Source organism: Theobroma umbraticum, unplaced genomic scaffold (genome assembly GCF_002168275.2).
Source record: "Theobroma umbraticum cultivar Fairchild unplaced genomic scaffold, ASM216827v3 scaffold_56.0, whole genome shotgun sequence".
Classification (NCBI taxonomy): Eukaryota; Viridiplantae; Streptophyta; class Magnoliopsida; order Malvales; family Malvaceae; genus Theobroma; species Theobroma umbraticum.
The window spans coordinates 7752454-7762935 of NW_018397256.1; the positions used below are offsets into that span (position 1 = coordinate 7752454).

Here is a 10482-nt window from a genome sequence, read left to right on the forward strand (position 1 = left end):
AGACTAGTAGGCATCCAACATTAGTAAACAAACGCAGTCCATTATAAAATATTCGTACAATATTAAAAGATTGTCTAACTATGATGATGTTTATTAATAGATTTTCGTTCGTATCTGAAGATATTTAATGAATAAATGGCTTGAAATGTTGGCAGTTTCTTCTTTGACAAGTTGCTAGGAAAGTAACATGGACGACTTTCCATGGCCAATATAGTCAATTGCCTGGGCTTCTATTTCAGCTTTTCTGTTTTTTCTTCTAGCCATTTCTTTGGCTGTTGCTGCGACATATTTTTTAGTTTCCATCCACACTGACACTGCCCTTTCAAGGGTCGTTGGGCTGTCCCAATCCAGAATGCATCAACACGTATCTCGCTTTTATTATTTTTAATAATATTAAATTTAATTTTGTACTTTTATGATAGGAACGGAAAAGATGGTAGTTTCATTTTGGAGCTTCCAGCCTTTTCTGAATTATACGACGTCATTGGCATGTCACTTTCAAATGGACCAAAATCTAAACCTGTTTGACATTAAGGCTTGCTTCATTGATAAGGTTTTGTTTTTCCTTTTATTATTAAGTTATATGTACAGGTAAAATTATTGAATCATTTAATTTAATAAGTATATGTATTTTCCAATACAAAATTAAAGAAAAAAAAATCGAGGCCAGACTAATAGGAAAACGATGTGAATATAGTTGTAACTTTTTAGCTAACGAGGGGCCCATAGCTCATATGGACCCTTCGGCTTCTGGTAGGAGAGGAAAAGAACGTCTATAAATAAAGCCCACTACCCCAAAGATTAGCCTCCATTGCTGTTTTAAGGCAAATTCAATAGGTTAGATTAGAATTCTTCTCTCTTTTATTTTTCTGTGTAGAACTTCAATAGGTTGGGGACATACCCTTCTCTCTCTTCTTTTTGTTGATTTTTAATCTTTACAATTTTATAAATAAATTTATCGAAATCTTAGTGTCACTGATCTAAAATATTAAATAATGTCGGTGAAAATGAAAGTTGAGATCAATATTACATTTTATCTAAAGGCATGGTAGTTCATTAATCTTCCATTGCTGCCATAAGGCTAGCTAAAGTTAAGATCAAATGTATACTTCTCTTCTGTTTTTGTTGATTTCCCAAGTCATTCCAACTATATTTTGTTGGTTTTTATTTTTACAGTTCATATGACATTGAGTTTGATTGAAATTATATAATGCAATAATATATTTATTTATTTATTTATTCTCTATGCTGTCAAGAGCCAGAAATGGAAGACTCATGTGAGAGTTCATTGTTTTTCCAGATAAACACTAAACAAAGCCTTCATTCTTTTAAAAGAAAATAATCATGAAAATATCTGTTTAAAACCCTTTAACTGTACTCTCTCGCTTCCTTAAATTTGATGCATAAATAATAAGAAATTAAGAACAAATTATTTCATTAAAAAAGGCTTAAAACCCCCCACTTATGTAATAATGTATATATAGTAACTAAAATTATAAGAGAAATTTATTCAGGGGCAAGAAATATACATTTTTTGAGCTTTGGAAAGAACTAATTAGCAATTTCCAACAAATGTTTCTAAAGGTACAAAAATCAGGTGTAGTTGTTTGCTCTCTGAAGTATATCATGAAAATAAGTAATAAAGTTATAACTATAGAATTTCTGGGTTCTGGCTTGGCATCAAATGCAAAACAGAATGAACCCCAATACATGTTTAATCACTATCTTGAGAACACAAGCAGTATTGCAGTCGAGATTGTTAATACTATGGGATAAAATCCATACCAACCGGCAGCTCGAATATCCTGCAAAAGTGCATATAAAAATAAGATTAAATAGGACAAAGAAACTATAATATCAATCAATAGGCAAACTCCTCAAATGATATGCATAAGCACTAAATACAATTCCAGCATCTTTCACTTTTCCCGTGCTGTTTAAGTCAAAAATTACAATTGCAAGTTACCACAAACAAGTGACTCACTAAACCACATATTTTGCTATGTTCAGGACTCCATTTTGTCAAGTTAAGCCAGAACAACACCTTTTTATTCCCTCATTAACAAAGAAAGCAGATATATGCATAACAATTGAAGGGAGATCTTGTTCCAAACTAAATAACCTAACAAATAAAGCCACCAAAAAACTACCTTTCTTGCCTATTAATCAAATTGTATATGTTGGTTCTGGGAACGAACAAATATTGGAATTCAATGGAAGAAATTTTATCTTCATCATTTTAATTCTTTTTCACCTTATTTTTCCTTCCCTTGGAACTATTATTGAACTTGCTGCACTAGGGATGAGGTGAGTTGGGAAGGGCCATGATTTGGCAATAAGGTCAATTCTAAATTAACAGGTTTCTGATAGGCTGAGTTCTCATTTCAACCTTCCAACTGTACAGGGAAAATAAGCTAACCAATAGTGGCTTATGATCCTAATTGGTACCTATCCTCTTTGTGTACAACCAAACTCAAACCAGCATTGTCCCTTTAGCTGTTTCCAATAATTTATTTTACTCACCAATTGGGGATTGTTTTTCATGCTATTAAGAAACTGATCCCACAAGGTAACAAGTATGAATACAGAATTAGTAAGTTAGAGATTCTGTAGAACATATGGCATCCAAACAAGATTCTTCTTCTTGAAAGAAGTGCTTCCCATGTAACATTGGTGCAAAAATGATGTGTAGATCTGGGAAGATCTTTTCGTTGTACTTGATTAAAGTCCTTGTGCATTGTAAACAGAGATCAAGGTACATACTTGGTGAAGTAAATTAAGTGCAAAGGCAATTTGATAGCTTAACTCAAGAAGAAACCTTTAATCATTTTTGAAATCAAATCTCAGCCAGTGGTAATGATTAACAAGTTGTGCACGATGATGGATTAACCTTTTCCAAGGCATATAGGAGCACATTCAGCTTTACTGGTTTTAGAAACAGTTAGGCTGCACTGGTTTGGCAGGGGATACTAGCGTTCCTGCTGCCATATTGCCTTTTGTGCTTACTTGGGATCCTTCCAGGATCATATGTACATTACTTATTTTTAATCCACTAGCGGGTACTCAGAATGAAAACTGGCAAATTGTAGAAGCCTTGCATGACATGGTAGGAAGCTAAACTTAACAAGGAGGACCTTATCCAATCTTTCAACTGCATTCCTGTCCCTTTTTATGATTCCTTACTCAATAGTTCATATATGTTAGAGAGACTTCCTTTCATACAGGATGCAGAGAGGAAACAATATAGAGAATCACTACCTAAGAATTTTAGACATAGAAATTAGGGTTTTATATATGGGCTTCTTTATATGTTTATGACTTGCAACTATAAAAACTTACTACTGTGGTTTTTGACAGTAGACTTGATTATTGGAATATGAAATTAAAAAATCTATCTACTTTCATTCTTGTTCATCTATCTCTCTTTATTTTCTCTCTTTTCTCTCCTCTATCCTCTCTATGTTCTTTCTCTTCAAGCTGCATTAGGAAGTTGAAGGAAATTTGTCATTCAAACTAATAAATAATTGGACTTGGGTGTTTTCAGACATAGATAAGGCATTTACATAAAAAATTCTACAGCAACCACTAATTAATGGTTCAAGAACATGATGAGAAGACCATCAAAGGGGTGCACAAAAAGGCAGTATGATTCTATGCAATGCAATCAAGAAAGTATAGACATGTTGGGAATGAGTGAAATAGTATTTGGGGCAAGTTATTAAGTACAGACTTGTAAACGAAGCACATTGTTAATGAGAAGATAAATAAGACTTGTAAAGCAGTTGGGTCAGCAGCATCACATATTGTGATATTGATAAACTATATGACAATTCTAAGCCTCTTCCATTAACATGATGAAATTGTTATTGCAGTCTGTCTTTCTTTTTATTAATAGACATTAAAATCCTAATGCTTTCACTATATCTAAATTGTAATATTAGAATTGTCTAGATACCACTGCTATGTACCCACCCATTTTTGCTCCAATGTAATTTCATCAAGTGGAAATCAAAGAAGAGAAAACAAAATAATTAGCACACCAAGAACATGACAAATTGACAATGTTCTAAGAATATGCTTCTTCTGTCAGAGAATACTCAAATCTGATCTGCAAAAAGTTTACATATCTGAGATGACATATGTCAAGGGTGGACAAAAGCTTCATACCTTCAAAGATGAAAGTGATGAATCTGCAGATGAAGATTTAAGTCCATGAAACCCGATATCATACGAGATGCTCCCATCAGGTTTAAACAGTCCAAAATTCCTCTCAGAGGTCGGCCCAGGCTTCAAATTTTCATTAAAGATCGCAAAAACATATGCCTTAACCACATTTTTTGGCCTGAGCGGAGTTCCTTTCTTCTTTGCAAGCCTTTTTCGCAAATTGTAATTGTATGTCCTTGCATTACTTGCTGTTGCCGCAGATTCATTCTCATCTCCATGTGAAGCCCATCCTGTCTCTGTGATGATAACTTCCATCTTTTTAAACCCAGCATCTTCTAATGCAGCATAGGCTGCATCAATCTGAGCATCAAGCAGGTTATCATAATGCAACTTAGTTTTCGGATCATCTGCTCCCTGAGTTGGTTGGAAGAGAGCATAATTAATATCAATATGCTCTGGATTATACATGTAGGCGAGAAAAGGGTAAGCATTTAAACAGAAAGGGGAGCCAATTTGTGAGAAAAACTCTAAGAGTGGGTTCATGTACTGAACAACATTATCCCGGAATACACATGATGAGGGAGGGAAGGAATCAGCAAAAACAGCCTGTGAATGCGCCGTGGTAATCTGAACAACATCACTCAACTTAAGCTTATTTACTGCATTGTAAACATTCTTAACAGCACCCAGAAGAAACCCAGAAAATTCATCACTCCCTCCTAAGACTTCATTCCCAATAGCGATCCCACGAATATGTGTATCAGGAAGATATGCCAGCACATTGTCCTTGACCCAATTCATTGCATGATCTGCATTGGCACTAATGTCTCTCAGATTTTCATTTGGAAGTCCAACCACAATTTCCAAACCTGTTCCACTAAATGCTTTGAGGACACTGTGATCAGCATCATAAATTCGAACATTCTTTATTTTTGCTGCCCTAAGAAGTGTGGCAACTTCATCAGGTGAAGGGATGTTATTTGCAATTCTTCCATAATTAATGCCATATGTTCCAGTGAATGCTTCCACAGTCACAGATGCTGGAGAAAAGAGAAAAATATTTTTGGATTACTGTCAGTTTATTTCTAAGCACCATGTAATAAACAGGAAGACAATTATAATAACAATGATATTCACTTGTCAACCCAGACAGAAGAGAGTGCACATTTTAAATTTTTTAGACTTGGATAACTATTATGGTCAACATTTTGGTAGGGAAAGAAAACTAAGGCTGTTTTTCCCCTGATTTTTGGCAAACGCATCTCACTTCCTATGAATTCTACAATAATATAGTACATCTTTTGTGGATCACTAAAACAAATCAAATTCTTTATGTTTTATTGGTAAGATTTCCGGTATTAAGATGTCCATTATAAATTGTGAGAAACAATAATGAGCACCAATTGCACTAAATAATATATAAGCAAGTTCTCGAAATAAAAGAAGGGTGAAAAGAAAAAAACTATACACACACGCATACACACATTGCACAAACCAGAAGCCAAACAGAAATGAGCATTAAAATAAGAAAGAAATTTTTTTCAAATGTATTCTAATACGGTATGAGTGAATCAGTAGCTATCACTAAGAAAAAGAGTGAGAAAGGCTGGTATGGAGACAAAGTTGGGGAAAGTTCACTTGAGGGTGGTTATCAGATATGGTTTTTATGTTATTTGTATTTCTTCAATTACTATTATATCATTTTTTATATACTTATATTGTATGGTTTGTAATCAAAACTGTGAAAGGACTTTTGTGGCATAAAGTTAGCAAATTTCAACCTTCAAAAAAGCTTAAGGTTTGTTTAACTAATAGAAGATATATACATCTCTATACACACACACACAGAGAAATCATCCCAAAAATCAAACAAATAATTTAGCACGGAAAGCAAACGAATGCAATTAACAATTGAACACTAACACATAAAAGAAAGGTTATACATTAGTAAAACCATCCCTATGGATGAAGCTATAATAAAAAAGAACTCTCATACTTTGGCGAAACTTTAATCAAACATATCCACCAAACTGAGTTCTTATATAATCCACCGAGCCTTACAAGAGAATAATAGGATTCAAATCCCAAATCCAACTAAAAAACATAGCAATTGAAGTACAAGTGCAGCAGCGGAAAAGAGCCTTCCTTTCATTCAAGAAAAAAAAAGGACTTAATTAATCATGATATAAAAGAAACATTAAATTTAATGAAATTTAAAAAAAAAAGACAAATTTTCACACAAAAGGGTAGTTTCTCAGTTGACTACATCTTTTTATTATGAAACATTCACCATAGCTTACAATTATCAATATAAAAGGAATATCCCAACAAAATTCATCAGTAAGCAACCAAGACCCAAATTTTAAAACAAGGTGAACTTTCAGTAGAAAAGGCAATATACACTGTTCCAAATGATTAAACTCAACAAATCTGAGATCAACCCAATTTAGGCAACAAAAAAGAAAAACCGAACAAACAAATGCAACTATAAACCTTCAAAAACAAAAGTACAGGAGAAAGTACCAATTGGAGCAAGAAAGACCAAGAAGAATAGATGAGCCCCAAAACTTTTCATTGGCTTTTTTCTTCTTCAAGGAATAATCAAAGGATCCAACTTTTGCAAACGATCCTTACAAGGGGAAGGGGAAGACAAAACAATACCAAAACGGAAAATTGAACTAACTCCTTCAATGCAGTGCTCCTTGTAACTCTGGCATGCCATAACACACCAAAGATTCTCCCTTTATAGTTCACTTTCTCTCTTTACATCACACTCTGTCCATGCCTTTGTTTTTGACTCTCATAATCTTAGCTTCTTTGTTTTCTTCAACTATAATCTGGGTAAATCTGGGAATAGAAAACAGTGAAGTGATTCTAAGACAGAGAACAAAAGGTTTGTTTTTGGCGGTCGTTTTCTGTAGGACTCCTGCTGAGAGAGGGGTTTCGGCCTTGGGCTTTTGATTGTATTGAACCAATGAAGTCCTAGTACTTCTCTTTTAAAAACTTAGTCGTGTGGTTGTTTTATACATATATATGAAAAAAAAAACCTTGGGTTTTAGTGTTAAATTTGTTGGCTTGCTTTGATTTGTAGCCATTGGTCAATGCTAACTTGCCAATTTGGAAGTGTTGAACTTGGGTTTTTACCCACTCGCTAAATCTAAAACTGTTTCCACGCGCCATAAGTGGCATGAACTAAAAGCTTTTATTATTATTATTATTATTATTATTATTAGAAGTGGTAAAATGAATCTAAATTCAAAAACATATTTGAAAAAAAATTGAATTTGAATGTGATCAAACTCGGATTGGTAAAAATTCAATAATCCAAGTTCAAAGAAATGTGAATTTGATATGATATGAAACTTGAAATAATAAAAATTTAAGATCAATCTAAATCTTTAATACTAAAAATATAAAATTAATTAATTTCATTCTAATTTAAATTTAAAAATAATTTGAACTTAAAAAAATTTAAATTTAAAATGACTTGAACCTTTTCATGACTCAAATTCGAAATGATTTCATCTATGCTTGGCCATTTGTTATATCTAGTTATTAGGTAATGATATGGTTATCAAGTGAACTATTGATATACCCATGTGTCTACTAGCACAAGTCGAGAACAACTAAGATCTATTTTTACCATCCTTAATTGTATCAAAAATTTTAAAATCTCATTTGTTACCTTCATGATATTTTTATTTTTATTTTTTAGTAAAAAATAATAGATAAATAATTAAAGCAATTAAAAAGAATTTTAAAAATTCCAACCACTTTGTTCATCATTTAAAAAGTTGAGATGAAACTTTATAGTTTCTTTTTTTTTGTTTGTATTATATATATATATATTACTATTATTGGTTTCGGTTAGTTCCAACTTCCTAGAATCTTATTAGAAAGTGCAAAATATATTTTATGCTAAAATTTTATGGACAAAAGAAACATAGAACCGATTGTAATAAAAAATTGTTAATTGCTAAACCACCAAGACATGTTTTACTAAAGATATAATGAGACTAAAAATGGGTTTCCCTTGTTACGAAGCCAGCCCACCAAGGGACCGTCTTTTTTCTAGTTTTTACAATCCCTTTTGTGGGTGTCCTTTTTTCCAACTGCCCCAGCTCGCATGCATTGCGATGCTAGCGCAAACGCGGAAAGGAATTTTAAGGCTTTGAATCCTCAGGGAATTTCCTGCCAACCGACCACGGAAGCGCGTGCTGAGTGGGAGAATCCTTTAATTGTGTTTTGAAACGCATGGACCACCTTCTTTGGTATTTGTCTTGGCTCACGAGAGAAGAGATGGGAGCAATTTGTACAAAAGTGGTTTCCAATATTTGCAAATTCTGTTCAATTCCCTCAAAGATTCCAATTTGATAATGTGTGTAGGCCAATGCCACCTAACCAATCATTTGATTGGCAATGTTCAAGCGTATTCAACTTCCCTCCACTTCTTATATTTTATCACCTGTTGGTCAGTATTTAAGAGAGAATAATCAATTTAGCAGGATTACTAATAAATAATTTTTTTTAATGAAGAGGGTAGTTTCAAATTTTATTTTTTAATCACATATATATTTATCTCTTAGTACGTGGAAATGTCAAATAAAAAAATTAATTATTTCATTAATTTACACTTCTTTTAAATATTGAATAACTACCACTAAATCACTGGAATGGACACGAAAATAAGAATGATATACTTAATGAGGAAAATGTCTGGTCCTAATTTGAGAAAAGGTGGCTACCAAGTGGACTTTTATTATGATTTCCTAGCGAATCTGAGAGCTAAAGGGTAACTAGAAAGTGTCGTCATCAAATTGTCCTCGGTGCTCCCAACCTCCTTCTCACCCCGGCCCCCCTCCCAAAGGAAAAACCTTGTCGTGAATAATTAGATTATGAAAAATTTGTAATTTTTTCTTCATCTGTTTTCTTTTAATGGAGCAATTTACTCTTTTTTGGAGAAATATTATTTTGTTGCAATTATTTATTCATAAATGGTACAAATTTAATAAATAATAATTTTATGAACATTTTATTTTTCATTTTGATTATCGAATTTTTTAACAAGTGCCCTTGAGTCCCTTTTGGAGTTGCTTAACTAAGTTAACAACTCCAAAAGGAACAACCTACCACTTGTTAATTTGGGTTATCAAAGTGGGGTAAATCAGAGCACCTAAAGAAGGTGCTCACCTAAATCAAAGTGGGGTAAACAGCAGACACTTTTCTCTTTTTATTATGAATCTTTACAAATATTTGACGCATTAAATATCTATTAAATAATATGATGTCAAAACAAAATTTGAAAAGGGATGAATGAAATGAAGTTATGTTTTAACATTAAAACATTTAATTTATTAATTAATATATAATTTCTTTTAAAAGAAATAAAAGTGAAATTCTCTTCTTCCAAATATAAGAAAAACGAAACTATTTTTCCGCGTGTGGATTGTTGAACTTGAACGCGTGGGGGATATCAAACAGCAACTCATCGCAGTGGCTGACAAATATAGACCAAGTTTGGGCGGTTGGGGCGGCTGCTCGGAGATCCCGCTTGACAGTAACTGGCAGCTACCATTTTGCTTTTTCACACACTGTGCTGATTTCGAATCTAAGTATGTCTGATTTAAAATAATTATATAATCAATGAATTTTAATTATATTTCGCGTTTGAAATTAAAGAAGATCAAGTAATGGTTAAGTTTGAAAATTGTTGCTACTCTTTAATTACGTTTAATTTAATACCTACATAAAGGATGCGATGAGGAATACTGTACTGTCACTGGCTTAACCCCCAGCAAAAAAATGTTTGATGCTTACGTTTTGAAAAAGAACTGAAAGTTATTGTGACCTTGTCCGCTTTCCATCATTACCTTAACTAGCAAGAAACAAAGACATTTGGTTATGACTACTTTTCTTCGAATTATTTTATGTCCTGCTACTTCACTTGATACTGCAGCTCAGCTGAGAATGCCAATCAATGCTTTGACGAAGGAAGCAAATGGTGATCATAACTTAAGAGACAATTGTCTTGTCTTCGAAGCTTGAACTAACATTTTGTTTGTAACTTAGGAAAGAAAAGTGAAGCCTTTCAAATAATTAAAGATGTAAGTAATGGTGCCTTACTCCTTAATTAGGTGCAAACCGAATTAGAAGTCAATTTGATTCCGTACTTAAAAGCAAGTTCAATCCAAAAAGAAATTTTAGGGAGGCACCCGCTGGAGTTCAATGAAACTTTAATGACAGGACAAGGGCTCCGAAGGTGGAAATACTTTTGGGTGTGGGAATAGGAAAAGCACTGAAGTTTAGAAAGTGAAAACC

At 33.2% G+C, this 10482-nt stretch overlaps 1 protein-coding gene across 1 annotated transcript; it reads right to left on the reverse strand.

The window, feature by feature from the left end:
- Positions 1 to 1479: 1479 nt before the first annotated feature.
- On the reverse strand, positions 1480 to 7171 carry LOC110411639 (glucan endo-1,3-beta-glucosidase 11). The gene is made up of 3 exons (XM_021421887.2): positions 6688 to 7171; positions 4168 to 5204; positions 1480 to 1805 (listed from the first exon to the last, which is right to left on the reverse strand). Exons 1-3 carry the CDS (start codon positions 6737 to 6739, stop codon positions 1722 to 1724), a joined length of 1173 nt encoding a protein of 390 aa, XP_021277562.1. The 5' UTR covers positions 6740 to 7171; the 3' UTR covers positions 1480 to 1721.
- Between the last annotated feature and the right edge of the window lie 3311 nt (positions 7172 to 10482).